The sequence below is a fragment of the Erythrolamprus reginae genome, unplaced genomic scaffold (genome assembly GCF_031021105.1).
Source record: "Erythrolamprus reginae isolate rEryReg1 unplaced genomic scaffold, rEryReg1.hap1 H_30, whole genome shotgun sequence".
Lineage (NCBI taxonomy): Eukaryota > Metazoa > Chordata > Lepidosauria > Squamata > Dipsadidae > Erythrolamprus > Erythrolamprus reginae.
The window spans coordinates 261,681-280,000 of record NW_027248485.1 but is presented as its reverse complement, the minus strand read 5'-3'; the positions used below and the strand labels follow the sequence as shown (position 1 = coordinate 280,000).

General features: G+C 46.9%; 1 protein-coding gene across 1 annotated transcript; it reads left to right on the top strand.

Moving 5' to 3' along the window:
* The first annotated feature begins 17,244 nt into the window (after window positions 1-17,244).
* On the top strand, window positions 17,245-17,789 carry LOC139155583 (cortexin domain-containing 1 protein-like). The gene has a single exon (XM_070730775.1). It carries the CDS (start codon window positions 17,263-17,265, stop codon window positions 17,440-17,442), a length of 180 nt encoding a protein of 59 aa, XP_070586876.1. The 5' UTR covers window positions 17,245-17,262; the 3' UTR covers window positions 17,443-17,789.
* The last annotated feature ends 531 nt before the right edge of the window (window positions 17,790-18,320 follow it).

Below are 18,320 nucleotides of genomic sequence, written 5' to 3'. Positions count from 1 at the left end.
TGGAACCCACACTACATCTCAGACATCAACACTCTCGAAAACGTCCAAAGGTATTTCACCAGAAGAGCCCATCACTCCTCCACTCGAAACAGAATACCTTACGAAAATAGACTAACAATCCTGGATCTTGAAAGTTTAGAACTGCGGCACCTAAAACACGATTTAAGTATTGCCCACAAGATCATATGCTGCAACGTCCTTCCGGTCAACGACTACTTCAGCTTCAACAGCAACAACACAAGAGCACGCAACAGATTCAAACTTAATATTAACCGCTCCAAACTGGACTGTAAAAAATATGACTTTAACAATCGAGTTGTCGAAGCGTGGAACTCATTGCCGGACTCAGTGGTGTCAGCCCCCAGCCCTCCACATTTCTCCCTAAGACTCTCCATGATTGACCTCTCCAGGTTCCTAAGAGGTCAGTAATGGGCGTATATAAGTGTACTGATGTGCCTTTCGTCCCCTGTCCAATGGCCTTTCCTTATCTCATATATCATATATTTTCTCTTCTTTCCTTCTACTTCTCTTCTTTCTTACTTTCTATCTTTATATACATTACTTAATGTCTATTCTCTTTCATATGTATTGTATATTGGACAAAGAATAAATATATAAATAAATAAATAAATCATCATCATCATCATCAATATCATAATCATCATCATTATCATTATTAATTAGATTTGTATGTCACCCTTCTCAAGATATTTAAAAACATTGGACATTTGTGTAGTAAATCTATTTTCCATTTCTTATTGTGCTCACAATCCATAACATAGCTATTTTTAATGTATTGTTAATAACAGATCTTATACATCAGTCTTACTTCCGTATCTATTTTTCCTTATCACCAAGAAACATATACAGTATATATATCTCAAACCGGAAGTCCAGTTCCCCCCACCATAGAGTCTCCTCCTACTGCAGCATCCTATTTCCTCCACCTGTCCTAACCAAAAGCCCTATCAACTGTGGAGCCGACTGGCGACAGTGAGCCACAGCAGAGGGGTGAAAGAGACACATGCAGCTCCAGAGTGGCTTGCTGACCCTTGTCCTCACTATTAAACTCTCTTCAACTGCATTCACCAGCTTAGCACCAATTAGTCAGCAAGCATCTCAAGCTCCATTTCAACATAAGATTGCAGTGCCCTGCCATGTCCTCAAGGGGGCAGTCCTGTCAAGCGGAAAGCAAACTGCTCTAGACTCTTCCTACAGTTGTGGGGTTCGGCAATAGGAAAACCTGTGATAGATTGACCTTTAACCCTTCATTTCGCCTTAGTCAATACTATTCACCTGGCAAATTCAAGTTCGCAAAGCAGGAATTTCTCTGTGATTCGCTTGCAGTTCTCTAAACCTGAAGTGGCCCATATGGAGGGGAACTACTTCTTTGAGTCATTACCAATTATCCAGGAACACAACTCGTATATATAAATACATATCACTACTTAAACAGAATATGTAGAGAGGTTTTGTTGCAGAATTCAACTGATAAGATCTGTTAATAACTAGGAAAGTCAGCGTTCTTTAATAGAATTGTACAAGGAACTTCCTCCATCCTTTCTGCGTACACTGATTTGGGCCAGAATTCAACCAGAGACGTAACAAGAGTAACATGTAGTGTATTTCACTAGAATGTGAATGGAATATGAAAACATTTTGGGCCTATTTTTCACTTTAGTTTAGTATTTTTTTAAATTATCCCTATAATGGATTCTGAGAGAAACCAACCACTAACTGATTATACAAATATATAGAGTCTGGGTGCAATTTGCTGGCTCTGTTATAAAAGTGCTTTTGCTAACATGTTGTAAGCTGCCCTTAGTCGAAGGACAAGGGTGGCATAAAAATCGAATAAATAAATAAATAAAATAAATGCCCTTGTCACCTCGAGGTTCGACTACTGTAATGCTTTCTACATGGGGCTACCTTTGAAAAGTGTTCGGAAACTTCAGAGTTGCCCCCACCCTCCTGGCCTTTCGCAAGCTCCTTAAAACCCACCTCTGTCGTCAGGCATGGGGGAATTGAAATTTCACTTCCCCCTAGGCTTATACAATTTATACATGGTGTTGTGGTTAGCTCTGGCCCAGCTCCTGCCCCAAGGACTGTGGATGTGGGGAAGACATCCACATGCTGCAGGCCTGTTTTGCCCCCGGTGGAATCTGCTGATGAAGGCTTCTCTGACCAAGAAGACATGAGTGACAGGGAGGAGAAGAGTGTGGCAGACAGCTCAGGAGGAGATCAATTATCTAGCTCCTCCTTGGATTCAGAACAAGAGTTAATGATACAGCCACGCATGCCGAGAGCAATCCATAGGCAACAACAACTGAGAGATTATTATCAAAGAAAATGAGGCCACCTGTGGTTGGGTGGGGCTGTGGTAATTAGTGCGGCTGCTATAAATAGCAGTCTGTGAGTTTGGCCATTGTGGAGGATTATCTGATCATTGTGTTTCGTGACTGCTTTGCTGACTTTGACCTTTTTGTGCTGATTTTTCCCCACTTTGAAACTAAACCAGAGCAAAGTGTGTTTCACTTTGTGAAAGAAGGACTGTGAATTGCCTCACAGCTGCAATCTAAGTATCACAGAACTGATAAGGGACTTGTACAAATTACCAGTTTGTTTGGAGACCAGTGCTCTTTGCTATAAAAAAAGAGGGCTTAGTTTTAAGTGAATTTTCATTATAAAGAACATTGTTTTGAATTTTCAAACGTCTGTGTGTCTGAAATTTGTACCTGTGAATTTTTGGGAGGAGTGTACCAGAGAGCCCGACAGAACACATGGTATGCTTGTATGTACGAGTGGTTCTTTCAATTGGGGTTTTTAGATTGTTTTAATAGTAGATTTGTTTACATTGTCTTTTTATATTGTTGTTAGCCGCCCCGAGTCTTTGGAGAGGGGCAACATACAAATCTAATAAATACAAATACAAATAAATACATTTTATGCACAGAAATGCATTCTATTACCTATTCCGTCCAGTCCGCTTTCGCAGAGGAATATGACATTCATGTCATCCACTTCTTTATTTCTCCGCTGAAAAAAAAAAGAAGTGTAAGGAGGACACTAATAACATAAATTGGTGTGTGTGTGTGTGTTTGTATTTTGAAATACTCCCAGTCGTTGGCGAAATGGTTGCAAAGGGAGGGTAAGGCTGCGCCCACTCACCCGGATGCCGCCATTTGGCTTCTTTTACCCTCTGCACATGCCCAGAATGCATTGCACATGTGCAGAGGGTAAAAGTCAAAGGAGGGGCTGCATCCAGGTGGGTGGGCGGAGCCTCACGCTCCCTTCACGACCGGCTCTTCGATGACTGACAGCCACGCGTGACCCAGGAGTATTTCACCCCTGGTGTCCTTGTGTGTGTGTGTGTGCATAAAAACGTCGCACACAGGAAGAATACAGTGGTACCTCTACTTAAGAACCTAATTCGTTCCGTGACCAGGTTCTTAATTAGAAAAGTTTGTAAGTAGAAGCAATTCTTCCCACAGGAATCAATGTAAAAGCAAATAATGTGTGGAAACCCACTAGGAATGAAATAAAAAGCTGCGAGATTTTCTAAAGGAAGTGCAAGATAATAATACCTGATTCTTCCTTCTCCTCCACGGGAAGCAGCAGGTGAAAAAATTTGTGTGACGCTTCTCCTATTTGCATGGGGATAAGAAAAAGGATCAGTTACAGCAATAGCACTTGGACTCTAACACTAACCTTTACTCTACCCGAACCCAAAGGAAGGAAGGGAGGAAGGGAGGGAGGACAAGAGAGGAAGGAAAGAAGGAAGGAAGGAATGGCAAGAGAGGAAGGGAAGGAAGGAAAGAAAGATAGAAAGAAAGAAAAAAAAGAAAGAAAGGAAGGAAAGGAAGGAAGGAAGGAAAGGAAGGAAGGAAGGGAAGGAAGGAAGGAAGGGCAAGAGAGGAATGGAAGGAAGGAAGGAAATAAAGAAAGGAAGGAAGGAAAGAAAGGAAGGAAAGACAGAAAAAAAAAGAAAGAAGGAAAGGAAAGAAAGAAAGGAAAGAAAGAAAAGAAAGAAAAATGGGAAGGAAGGAATGAAAGGAAGGAAGGAAGGAAAGAAAGGAAGGAAAGAAGGAAGGAAAGGAAGGAAGGAAAGACAGAAAAAAGAAAGGAAGAAAGGAAAGAAAAAGAAAGAAAGGAAGGAAGGAAGGAAAGAAAAAGAAAGAAAGGAAGGAAGGAAGGAAAGAAAGAAAGAAAGAAAGAAAGGCCCCCTGATGGAAGATGGGGGGGAAGCCTTACCGTTCCTTGATGTCCTTTGATATCCTCCATTTTCTAGGATCTGCAGGGAAAAAGAGAGACAAAACTTCATGTCTTTTGGCCATTGCTCCATTGCCATCAGTTTTAAAAGGAGAGAGGGCAACCTTAAACACCCACCCACCCAAACACTTGCACACATACACACACACAATTAATTAAGGAATAAACACAGAACATACATACACACACACACACACACAACTTGCTGTTTCAGCAACTGCCTTCAATCCTCAAATGCCCAACTGCGATATTTCAAATGATGGAACTTTGAGGTGTGTTCTAAATTGCAACCGCCATGGTACCAGCCCTGGCTGGAGTGGGTTGAGGCCATAGAGCAACTATCTGTACAACTGAAGTCCCGGAAATATTATATTTTTACTTTCCCTTTAAAAAAATAATATTTATTAAATGTTTGAATTAAAATAAAACACTTGACTAGCAAACATATAAACACACGTTGCCCTAATTTTTTTTTCATTTTTATTTTGTGATTTTGTATTCAACAAGCTTTGGTTATTACTAGCGGTTATTAGTAAAGATCTACTTTGGGTGGAAATGCACTTTTATCTAAGCACAAATCAAAGGAATCAACAGCTTTAAAATATCCCCATCACCAACAATAAACAGTATAGTAATAATTTAAAACATCAGCCAACACTGATGTTTTAATGGGTAACCAGTATATATGCAGCTTTCCTAAAATGGTCAAACATACTAACTCTGCAATGAGCATCAGAAGAAGCCATAAAAATGAGATGTTTAAAGATCACAGGCTTCCAATGCTGCCCCAATTCGCTTCCAAAATTACCCCCCTAGCCACTTCCTATGCCGTCCCAAAACCATTCCAAAATCAAACCCTAGAAACTTCCCAGGTCCTAACGAAGGCAAATGGAGTGAAGAAAGGGAGCGAGGAGAAGTGATGAATTTTGAAAGGAGAGGTGATTTTGGAAGATTTTGGAAGCAATTTTGAGTGGCGTAGGAAGCATCTAGAGGGGTGATTTTGGAAGTGATTTGGGTTGGCATAAGAAGCGGCTAGAAGGGTGATCTTGGAAGCAATTGGGGGCATCTTAGTGTCTGGAGGGGAGATTTTGGCAGCAGGATGGGGCGAAGGATGCAGTAGGCAAGGGGAGATTTTGGCAGCAGGATGGGGCGAAGGATGCAGTAGGCAAGGGGAGATTTTGGCAGCAGGATGGGGCGAAGGATGCAGTAGGCAAGGGGAGATTTTGGCAGCAGGATTGGGCGGCTGCCGGGAGCACCATTTTGGCCGCTGCTCTCTGCCACAACAGCAGCTGAGAGAGAAGCGAGGCTTTGTAAATAGAAAATGGTTCATGAGTACAGGCAAAACAGGCTTGAACACACGGTTCGTATCTCGAAAAGTATCTCAGGGACCGCCTTCTGATGCACGAATCCCAGCGACCAGTTAGGTCCCACAGACTGGGTCTTCTCCGGGTCCCATCAACTAAACAATGTCGCTTGGCGGACCCAGGGGAAGAGCCTTCTCTGTGGCGGCCCCGGCCCTCTGGAACCAACTCTCCCCAGAGATTAGAATTGCCCCCACCCTCCTTGCCTTTCATACGCTCCTTAAAACCCACCTCTGCCATCAGACATGGGGGAATTGAGATACTCTTTCCCCCTAGGCCTTTACAATTTTATGCATGGTATGTCTGTATGTATGTTTGGTTTTTATAATAATGGGTTTTTAACTGTTTTTAGTACTGGATTATTATTATATGCTGTTTTATTATTGCTGTTAGCCGCCCCGAGTCTCCGGAGAGGGGCAGCATACAAATTCAATCAATCAATCAATCAATAAATAAATAAATAAATAAATAAATCGATCAATATAGGTGTTCGTAAGAAGAGATTATTTTAAGTTCCATATTTTTTATTTGGTGCTTTACATCGCAGAACAACTGCAACTGTAACTCATCAATGTAACTTAGGATACAAAAATACAAAATAATTGTCAACAGCCGGGTTTTTATACCCGGCTTTTCAAATGGAACAATCAATCACACTCTTGCTTCATTCGCTTGTGATCAGCCATGTAGTGGACAACCGACACATTACCCTCCTTGCCGCTCAGATGGGTCTATGCACACTCTTTTAAGTAAGCAGGCGTTCGCTGGATTCTCCCAGATTTCCCGGCCTCAATTTGGGATTAACCTGGCTCCGGAGCCTCCCTGGATTCATCATTATTAGGTCCACTATTCCTTCTTGTTCATTCGGCCCCTGTCCTCTGCTAGATCCATCTGCTTCCAGCCACCTGTCTCTAAGTCTTGCTCCTAGAGTGGTTGCCCATTCCCCAAGGTCCTCAGTCTTCACTTGTGGACTCTATAGGACAGTGATGGTGAATCTATGGTGCGAGGGCCACAGGTGGCATGCAGAGCCATATCTGCTGGCACGGGAGCCGTTGCCCTAGCTCAACTCCATCATGCCTCTATGGGGGGAGAACTGGACTTCCCGTTGGATCCAGAATTGAATGAGGGGTTAGGACCTTTGTGGCTCTTTGCGTGTTTAAGGTTGCTGACTCCTGGTCTAGATTCTTCCAAGGGTGAGCAGACTGTATGTGTTCTCAGCCATGAAGTCATGTTTATTTTTATTTTATTTATTCGGTTTTTATGCCGCCCTTCTCCTTAGACTCAGGGCAGCTTACAGCATGATAGCAATAGCACTTTTTTAAAAACAGAGCCAGCCTATTGCCCCACAATCCGGCTCCTCATTTTACCCACCTCGGAACGATGAAAGTCCGAGTCAACCATGAGCCGGTGATGAGATTTGAACCGCTGACCTACAGATCTACAGTCAGCTTCAGCATTCTACCTGCTGCGCCACCCTGCATGAAGTCATGTTTCTCTGTTTCCCAACCTTGGCAACTTGAAGATATTTGGACTTCAACTCCCAGAATTCCCCAGCCTGCATTTGCTGGCTGGGGAATTCTGGGAGTTGAAGTCCAGATATCTCCAAGTCGCCAAGGTTGGGAAACACTGACTTAAACTACTTCATTCGTTTCTCCCAGGTTAAACTGCTATTCAAAGTCACACACATGGGCTTTCCCTCTTCAGGCATATGGAAAGAATAAAAAAGCCACCACAGAGAAGTCCATGAAGCTGGACAGTGTCTTAAAGTAATAATAATAGTAGTAGAAGCAGTGGTAGCAGCAGTAGTTTACCGTGAGCCGCCCAGAGTCCCAGGAGAAGGCAGCAGAGAAATCTGATTAATAAAACAACAACAACAACAGCTACATTTCTACACCTTCTTCCTTACTATATTAGTGAAACCCCAAGCATTAAAAAATCTGTAGTTCCCCAATAGCCTTGGTATTGTTATTGTTGTTGTTGCTATTATTATTATTATTATTATTATTATTATTATTATTATTATTTATTAGATTTGTACGCTGCCCCTCTCCGTAGACTCGGGGCGGCTATTATGATATTAAATGGAGATTCTGAAAAGCATTTATTTGATGATGGATCTTGGAACTCACTACCGGACTCAATTGTGTCAACCCCTAACCCCCAACACTTCTCCCTTAGACTCTCCACGATTGACCTCTCCAGGTTCCTAAGAGGCCAGTAAGGGGCGTACATAAGTGCACTGGTGTGCCTTTCGGCCCCTGTCCAATTGTCTTTCCTTTTTTTCATCTATCTTATATATTCTCTTCCTTTCATATATCCTCTCCTCTAAGTTCACCTTCACCCTCTTTTTATATTATCACATGTCTATTTTCTTCCTATGTATTTATGTATTGGACAAATGAATAAATAAATAAATGATGGCTTGTCCTATCATGATTTATGGGGGGGGGGGTTCAGGTGAGCCACAAATACAAACAAATCTCCAGTTTGAATTACATTTTTTTAAAGGTAGAAATTAGAACAGCATCCCCTCTTCCCTCCCTCCAAATAATCCCAAGGTTTAAAAGAAAGGAATAGAAAAGAAACTCTTTGCAAAGCTAAAGGAAGCCAGAGGGAAAGCAAAGCATGCGAAAAATAGATGCTATTTTCAACTGGATATTGGAAACTGTCACTCCTGGTGGGCGGCTACATTGCTATTCCTATGTAAAGCACACTGAAGAGGTATATAAGTCTAAGTGAACATAAGAATATAAGAGCCTAAAAAGAGCCATGCTGAATCAGGCCAAAGCCCATCGAGTCCAGCATTCTGTGTCACACAGTGATCCACCAATTGTCCATGGGGACCTTGAGCAGAAAGAGAAGGCAAGACCCTCCCTTTCCCCTGACCCCCAACAAATGGTACTCAAGGGAATCCTGCCTGCCTCAACCAACATAGAGGTGGCACATGGACATCCATTTCAATAACCACTGATACACTTGGCATCCATGAATCTGTCCTATCCTGCCTTGAAGCTATCAAGGCTGACAGCTGTCACAACCTCTTCTGGAAGTGAATTCCATAAACCAGCGACCCTCTGGGTGAAGAAATATTTCCCTTGATTTGTCCTCACTTTCTTACCTATGAGCTTAGTCCAAGTATTGTGTGATAGAGAAAAGGATCCACCTTTTCTATCCCATGCATGATTTTATAAACTTTGATCAAGTCACCCCTTAAATGCCGTCTTTCAAGGCTGAAGAGACCAAGGCATTGCAACCCGGTTTCATAAGGAAGGGGCTCCATTTCCATGATCATTCTTGTTGGCCTTTTTTTGCACTTTTCGCAGTTCCATTCTATCCTTCTTGAGGTGCAGAGACCAGAACTGTACAAGTGATATTGCAATAGGACAGAAGGGAAAGGGGGGAACATGATTGAAACATTTAAATATGTTAAAGGGTTAAATAAGGTTCAGGAGGGAAGTGTTTTTAATAGGAAAGTGAACACAAGAACAAGGGGGCACAGTCTGAGGTTAGTTGAGGGAAAGATCAGAAGCAACATGAGAAGAAAAATATTTTACTGAAAGAGTAGTAGATGCTTGGAATAAACTTCCAGCAGACGTGGTTGGTAAATCCACAGTGACTGAATTGATACATGCCTGGGATAAACATATATCCATCCTAAGACAAAATACAGCCAATAGTATAAGGGCAGACTAGATGGACCACAAGAAGGCTGTTGGGGTCTGGATGGGTGTCAACAGAATCAAACTCAACCCTGATAAGACGGAGTGGCTGTGGGTTTTGCCTCCCAGGGACAATTCTATCTGTCCGTCCATCATCCTAGGGGGGGAGTCATTGACCCCCTCAGAGAGGGTCCGCAACTTGGGCGTCCTCATCGATCCACAGCTCACATTAGAGAAACATATTTTAGCTGTGCCGAGGGGGGCGTTTGCCCAGGTTCGCCTGGTGCACCAGTTGCGGCCCTATCTGGACCGGGAGTCACTGCTCACAGTCATTCATGCCCTCATCACCTCGAGGCTCGACTATTGTAATGCTCTCTACATGGGGCTGCCTTGGAAAAGTGTTCGGAAACTTCAGATCATGCAGAATGCAGCTTCGAGAGCAATCATGGGCTTTTCCAAATATGCCCATGTTACACAAACACTCCGCAGTCTGCAATGGTTGCCGATCAATTTCCGGTCACAATTCAAAATGTTGGTTATGACCTATAAAGCCCTTCATGGCACCGGACCAGATTACCTCCGGGACTGCCTTCTGTCGCACGAATCCCAGAAACCAGTTAGGTCACAAAGAGTGGGCCTTCTCCGAGTCCCGTCAACTAAACAATGTCGTTTGGTGGGTCCCAGGGGAAGAGCCTTCTCTGTGGCGGCCCCGGCCCTCTGGAACCAGCTACACCCAGAGATTAGAATTGCCCCCACCCTCCTCGCCTTTCGTAAGGCATGGGGGAACTGAGATATTCCTTCCCCCTAGGCCTTTACAATTTATGCATGGTATGTTTGTGTGTATGTTTGGTTTTATAAATGCCCGGCCAACGGTTTTTAACCGTCGGCCAAAATTGCCTCAGGGGCGGGGGCGACGGTGAATCAGCTCTTTCGAGCTGCGAACTTTCGGGTTCTTTGGAAACCGGAAGTTCGGCTTCTGGCAGCGCGCCAATGAGAGCGCGCTGCCGGTTTGCTGAGGCGGGTCCAAAGATCGCCCTATTTAAGGGCAATCTGTATTTGGACCGCATTGCGTTTTAAAGCGAACAACCTGCTTTTTGAGTGCAGGCTGTTCCCGGACGGTGACCAGCAGCGGCGGATCGCTTCTTCTGAGGAGGAACGGGGCCTACCGAGGCCTCGTCAGGCTTGCCGGGTCAGGGGCTTGTGGGCCTCTGACTCATTTTCTTTACTTACTTTGCTCTTTTCCCAACAGAGTGTAGGGCAGCCTACTCTCCAGGGGGGTGGGGGTAGATCGCGGCGGGGCCTGGAGGCCTTGCCTGGTAGGCAGTTTAGCCGATTCAGAGGCTTTGCCTCTGAGTCCTTAGCTTATAATTTTGGTTTTTATTAAGGTTGAATTTTTGGGTTAATTTGGCTTGGAAAGGTTTTGGTGCCCGGGGTACAGGGCTTTAGGGTAGGCCCCTCCCCCCGGGGGGGAAGCTAACCCACCCACCCCAGCCTCGAACCCTCCCCCCCGATACCCCCCTTTCCCCCCCCCCAATTGGGGCTTTTTGGCAAGGGAGGGGTAGGGTTTTAAGGGTTAGAGAGCTCCCCCAATTTTATTTGAGGGCATAGGGGTTTGAGTACTGTGAGGCCTGGTGGGCCTTGTTTGGGTGTAGTGGGATTAGGTAGTGTGACCTAGTGGTTCACTACGGTCCAAAGGCCTCCAGTAAGGGGCCACACCTAGAGGTAGGCTTTGGGGCTTCCCTTTGGTGGGTTTGCCCAGGATTTTAGGACCTCAGGACCTCCCATCCGGGTGGTGGGGGGAGTAGGCCCAAAATTTTGGGCTTACTACTTGAAGTTAGCTGGAGTTGGGTGGCCTGCTTGGTATGGGCCCCAGGAAGCATGTAGCTACTCAGGCCCCGCAGGGCCCTCACCCTCGGAGGGCCAGGGCCCCATCTTTACAGGCTAGGGAGGCGGGGATTATTGTTCCTACCCCCCAGGTGCAACCCCCTCCTGCCGCCCGGGCCCCTCAAGGCCCGGAACCTGTTGTCTCGGCTCAATCGTTTTCTGCTCTATTAGATTGCCTGGACCGCATGGACGCCCGCTGGGAAGCCGCCTTCGGAGCGCGCAATGGATCAAGGCCCTCAGTGGCGTTGGGAGCCCCTCCTGTCGCTGGGCATGCGCAAGAAGCTCCGGACCAGAACGACCCTGTGGCATGGGATGCCAGTTCTGCGGCCGGGGCCCTCGGGGCCCCATTGGATGGCAGGGGTGAGTCTCTTTCCATCGCACTCACACCGGTTGTTCAGGGGTTACCCACCTTAACCCCCCCAACAGGACCGGCCGGCCTGGGCCCTCCTTTGGGGTCCAGCACGCCCATGGTATTCTCCCAGGTTTGGGGTGCGACCGCACAGCCGGCTCCGGTTCCAGCCGGGGCGCCAGTTGTGAGCACGGGGTCTTTGCTTGGCACGACTGGGGTGGCAGGGACCCAGGTAGCCCCCCCGGGGGTGGGTGGATCTGTGGCTGTGCCGGGATTGGCCACCCTCACGGCGGCCGTTTTTTCTGCGGGGTTGGCCAGTACCAGCGTGGCCACCTCGAACGACCCCATGGCAGCCGCCATGGGGGCAGTGCCTGTGGGCCTTTCCTCGACTCCTTTAGGGTACCATTTGCACCCCTCAATTAGAGACAAGATTTGGAGGGGAGAATATATTGACCTCTACATCCTATTAAATAGGGAAGTTCCCAAAAAGGAGAGGGATGAGGAGGCCCGTACCGATCGGGCCAAAAAGGTCAAGGTACCTAGGTCGTTCAGGTCTTGGCTTTACACCTTTCTGACCTATGCCACCGTTATCATACAGAAGGAGCCGGGTAGGGCCACGGTGTTCCTTAAGTACATTGACCTCGTTGCCATGGCGCACTTTGAGGTCAAGGGGGATGCCTGGCAGAACTACGACGAGGCATTCCGGATGAGGGTGGCGTATGACCCTTCTCTACCCTGGGATCGGGAGGTGCCCGATCTATGGTTTCAAGCAACCTGCAAGAGCAGGTCGGGTCAAGAGACTGATAGCGGTCATTTAATGGAGGAGGAGCCTGCTGCACCCCGCACGGTTGCGGGGCAGGGTGTTCGAACCACCCAGCTTTGTTTTGAGTACAGCGCCAAGGGCTCTTGCGCTCGCTCCTCCTGTAGGTTCCAACATGCCTACGGGAAGTGCAAGGGTTCCCACGCCACCCACAAGTGCCCGCGTCCCGGAAAAAAGAGGAACAACAGGGACAAGACCAGGCCCGCCGTTCCTGCGACTCAAGGGCCCCAGTCCGGTCAGGCTTGAGCGCTTGGCTGAACTCTTGCAAGGATATCGCCCGCCCGAGAGGGCGGCCGCTATCCTGCAAGGCTTTAGTGAAGGCTTTAGAATTCCGTATCAGGGTCCCCGTAGGGCTTTTATGTCAAAGAATTTGAGGTCCCTTCAAGGTAATGAGGATTTAGTCAGGATCAAGATTTAAAAAGAGGTAGACGAAGGGAGGGTCCTGGGCCCCTTTTCTTCCCCTCTCTTTCCCAATTTGAGGGTATCCCCCCTTGGGGTGGTACCCAAGAAAGCCCAAGGTGAATACCGGTTGATTCACCATCTTTCCTTCCCCCGGGGGGAGTCAGTGAACGACTTCATACCGGAGGACTTGTGTTCAGTCCGTTACGCCTCGTTTGACGCGGCAGTAGCTATGGTCCGGGCTTGCGGGGTCAGGGCGCTTATGGGCAAGAGCGACATCAAGTCTGCTTTTAGGCTCCTGCCCATACATCCCGACGATTTCGATCTCCTGGGTTTCTGCTTTGAGGGAAGTTTTTACCTGGATCGGACTCTCCCCATGGGGTGTTCGATTTCATGTGCTCTCTTTGAGAGCTTTAGCACTTTCCTCGAGTGGGCACTCAGGAGTCGAACTGGATCCAGGTCGGTCATCCACTATTTAGATGACTTCCTGGTGGCAGGCCCGGCGGGCACGCCTCAATGCGAAGCCCTAATAGCGGCATTCGAGGGGCTATGTGCTTACTTAGGGGTGCCCCTAGCGCCAGAGAAAATGGAAGGGCCATCCTCGAGGATGTCCTTCTTGGGTATAGAGCTAGACTCCTCCACGCAGTCTTGCAGACTGCCGGAGGACAAGCTGTTGAAGATAAGGCTCAAACTTTAGGAGGTGTCCAGTCTTAAGAAGGTGACCCTCAAGCAACTCCAGGAGCTTACAGGGCTGCTTCACTTCGCATGCCGGGTAATTGCTCCCAGTAGGGCGTTTTTACGCAGACTGTATTCCTCCATGCAGGGTTTGAGCTCACCCCATCACCATGTGCGGCTCAATGTTGGGGCCAGAGAAGACTTGCAGGTATGGCAGACTTTCCTGGCCCACTTTAATGGGATTTCCTTCTGGCGTCAAGATTTGCTTCTCCAAGCAAACTTGCAATTACACTCTGACGCCTCGGGTTCCCTTGGCTTCGGGGTGATGCTAGGAGGTAAGTGGTGCCACTCAACATGGCCGGCCGAGTGGGCAGTGGCCGGTATCGGTAGGGATCTTACATTTCTAGAATTTTTTCCCTTAGTGGTGGCGGTTGAACTGTGGGGAAGTCAGCTCGCCAATCGGTTGGTTCATTTCTGGTGTGACAACTTGGCGGTTGTCCACGTGGTAAACTCTTTGTCTTCAAAGAACGAGAGGGTAATGCACCTGGTCCATTTTTCGTCAGTAGAGCCTTGGCTCTGAACGCACTGTTTTTGGCATGCCATGTGCCGGGGTTAGAGAACGGTGTGGCTGACGCTTTATCCCGTGGACAGCTTGCCAGGTTCCGGGCATTGGCGCCCTGGGCGCAGAGTACACCAGAACAGATGCCAGGACACTTATGGAGCCTTGCGGGGCTGCAGAACATTGGAGGCAAGAAGCAAATCGGGCCATTGGGCTGTCGATAGCTCCAAGCACCCGGGCTGCGTACCTCGGGTCAGGTAAGGAATTTATGGAGTTCAGGGTTAGTAAGGGCTATAGACAGATTTGGCCCATACCGGTCGACCAGTTGTTGGAGCACTGCGTGCTGTTACACCAACGTGGTCTGAACGTGAAAACCATTAGGGGCAAGTTGGCAGGTCTGGCGTTCATCGCCAAAGCTCAAGGGTTCCCTGACACGTGTAGTGACTTTCGGGTTAGGAGAATGTTAGAAGGGTGGTCCCGGGAACGGCCGCCACCAGCGGCTGGTGCCCGGCAGCCCTTATCCATATCACAGCTGTCGGCCTTAAGCCACACGTGGCTCAGGTTGTGCACTTCACACTATGAAGCCTGCCTTTTCCATGTGACAGCGACTACACTCTTTTTCGGGGCTTTCCGTGTGAGCGAAGTTCTGGCCAATTCTGTTCGGGACATTAGCATGCGCGCGCTCCAGTGGAGCGACATACAGCTATGACCTAGTGGGGTCTCCATACGCCTGCGACAGTCCAAGACGGACCAGCATGGTCGCGGTGTGGAGATTGCTTTAGCACCAACAACGGATGGTGCCGTTTGCCCGGTGGCGGCTTTAGCCGCCTTTCGTGCTTGTCGTGGGGAAACCCCGGGATATTTCTTTTGTCACTGTAATGGGGTCCCCTTGACTAAGTACCAATTCTGGGCTGTTACTAGTCGAGCGGCTTGTCGGTGAGCATCTAGGCTCACGAAGACCTTCAGGCCATCGCAGCCGCGTATCCAGGCACATGCATAGTGTGGTCTGAGATTCTTCCCAGACTCGTCTGGCGGGATGCTGTTTCACCCAAAGCCGTTAACACGGCCAGGTAGCGGGTCAACCAGGCCATCGGGAAGGTGGTTAGGGAGTTAGGGGTGTGTGTAGTGAAGCATCCCCTTATAAAATTTGAAACCCCCTGGCTCTACCGAGCCGACGGCGTTCACCTATCAGAGGAGGGGAACGCCATTTTCCTGTCGGACCTGCAGAGGTGCCTCTAGGAATTAGTTTAGGAGGCTGGGGGGGTCGGGGGGGCAAGATTGAGATCTGACCCCCCCCTCCGTGGCAGGTTTGGGGCGGAAATGGGCAATTAGAAGCAACTGCGCATGCTCCTTTCGGGCATCCTTATAGGGTGATGGACCGCCTCTCTCCAGGAACTAGAGGTTCGAGCAACGTCAGGGATTGGAGAGAGGATGTCCATGGGAATCACCGGATCCAATGTCCCACGGGGATTGGAGGGTGATCTCCTCTTAATTAATCCACAATCCATGTCTCAGCCTCTTTACTCCGCCTCCGGGGGCAAATGCCCAGCCAACGGTTTTTAACCGTCGGCCGAAATTGCCTCAGGGGCGGGGGCGACGGTGAATCAGCTCTTTCGAGCTGCGAACTTCCGGGTTCTTTGGAAACCGGAAGTTCGGCTTCTGGCAGCGCGCCAATGAGAGCGTGCTGCCAGTTCACTAAGGTGGGTCCAAAGATCGCCCTATTTAAGGGCGATCTGTATTTGGACCACATTGTGTTTTAAAGCGAACACCCGGCCACCCTCCGCTATCAACAGTGTGTCCAAGGAGGTTGCCTCGGGGCCGAATAGGAATTTTTTGCGGCCTCCCCTTTAGAGGCGGCCGTTTTTTCGTCTATTCCACACTGACAGGTGCTGATTGGATTGGTTAGGGGGTGTGGTGCATTTAGATGATAAATAGGCCTCCCTTTGGTCATTGGGGTTTGGCAGGTTTGGGGCGGAAATGGGCAATTAGAAGCAACTGCACATGCTCCTTTCGGGCATCCTTATAGGGTGATGGACCGCCTCTCTCCAGGAACTAGAGGTTCGAGCAACGTCGGGGATTGGAGAGAGGATGTCCATGGGAATCACCGGATCCAATGTCCCATGGGGATTGGAGGGTGATCTCCTCCCACACGCAGGGGCGTGGCTAGGATCCAGGTGAAGGTGGTACCTTCACCTGGTTCAGCAAGGAGTTATTGCCCAATGTTGCCAAAGAATGTTATGGTAGGAATTTCCACCCCGTTAGTTTTGGCTCTGCAGGTCCTTAGTTTGTTTTGAATTAAATATTCAAATTTATTTATTCAGATTTATTTAAAGTTATTTAAAGTTATTTAAATATGTTAATTAATAAATGACTCTTAATTAATCCACAATTCATGTCTCAGCGTCTTTACTCCGCCTCCGGGGGCAATAAGGGTTTTTAGTTGTTTTAGTATTGGATTGTTACATGCTGTTGTTATCATTGTTGTTAGCCGCCCCGAGTCTATGGAGAGGGGCGGCATACAAATCCAATAATAATAATAATAATAATAATAATAATAATAATAATAATAATAATGTCTTTTTCTGCCGTCAGTCTTTTATGTTTCTATGTTTCTTCAATATTGTCACTTCCTGCAGGTAAAAAAATCATGGTAGCAGCAGGAATCAGTTGTCATTTCAAGTGAAAATATAAAGATTTCTGTCGTTATTTCACATGAAACCATAAAGATTTCAGTTGTCATTGCAAATGAAACCATACAGATTTCATTTATTATTTCAAATGAAAACACAAAGATTTCCATTGTCATTTCAAGTGAAACCATAAAGACTTCATTTATTTTACTGAAAGAGTAGTAGATGCTTGGAATAAACTTCCAGCAGATGTGGTTGGTAAATCCACAGTGACTGAATTGAAAAATGCCTGGGATAAACATATATCCATCCTAAGATAAAATACAGTATAAGTATAAGGGCAGACTAGATGGACCACGAGGTCTTTTTCTGCCGTCAGTCTTTTATGTTTCTATGTTTCTTCAATATTGTCACTTCCTGCAGGTAAAAAAATCATGGTAGCAGCAGGAATCAGTTGTCATTTCAAGTGAAAATATAAAGATTTCTGTCATTATTTCACATGAAACCATAAAGATTTCAGTTGTCATTGCAAATGAAACCATACAGATTTCATTTATTATTTCAAATGAAAACACAAAGATTTCCATTGTCACTTCCTGCAGGTAAAAAAATCATGGTAGCATCAGGAATTAACCCTGATGTGGAGAGACACAAGCAATGGAAGGACCAACTCCCGAACCCGCCTTTGTCGATGTGGATAAAGGATTAACCTTGGCGTGCTTCGTCTTCCTCTGCCTTTTCCTCATCGTCATGATTATCCGCTATGCCAAAGTGATCATGGACCCTTACAGTGCCATCCCAACCTCCACCTGGGAGGAACAGCACCTGGATGACTGACCAACCCAAGGGCTTGGGGGAAAAGGTGGCCTCCAAGCCCTCTGGACCTATGGACCGACCCATGGACTTGGCGCCAGAAAGCACAGACCAAGTGGCCACCTTATCAGGATGAAAGCACTAAACAGGATTCCTCTTCATACCAAGATGCTTCCAGCAATGGAGACGTTTTGAGAGCACATTGGTTACAGTTCTGCCTGCAGAACTACTTGAATTCTTCAATTTGTCCTTCTGATCTATTGCTACTCTCTCTCTCTCTCTCTCTTTCTTTCTTTTTCTCTTCCAGGTTTTCATGAGAGAGGAACTATGACGGTTCTATTACATCAAGTAGCACAAAATGCTCTTTAGATACTACAACTTAAGCTTTCCGTAGAGCAGTGTTTCCCAACCTTGGCAACTTGAAGAGATCTGAACTTCAATTCCCAGAATTCCCTGGTCAGTAAATGCTGGCTGGGGAATTCCGGGCGTTGATGTCCAAATCTCTTCAAGTTGCCAAGGTTGGGAAACACTTCCCTAGAGTAATCTGTACGTAGCAATGTTGGCTGCATTTGAATCCAATGTGTACAGCTTTATCCAGACTGCTTAGCATTTGAGTAGGGCTTGTGGGGTGTCATCCTTCCCCCATGTAGAGCAAAGGTTGCGTGGGGCACACACGCAAATAATGTTGGTGGGTTCATGTCGATTTAATATTTATGAGATTACATTAATTAGATGCAGCTAGTATGCTTATTCTCTGTGTATCTTCCATAGAATTAAAGACTGGTAGCAATAATAGAAAAATCTCTTTAGGCCACTTTCAAAGATTTTCAGGTTCAGGTTATGTGCCTACGATTTAAGTCATTATTTCCAGTGGAACCATAAGGATTTCAGTCGTTATTAAA

Bases quoted from the DNA above. Each gene is read 5' to 3' on its own strand.
- LOC139155583 (XM_070730775.1), top strand. From the start codon at position 17,263: ATGGAAGGACCAACTCCCGAACCCGCCTTTGTCGATGTGGATAAAGGA.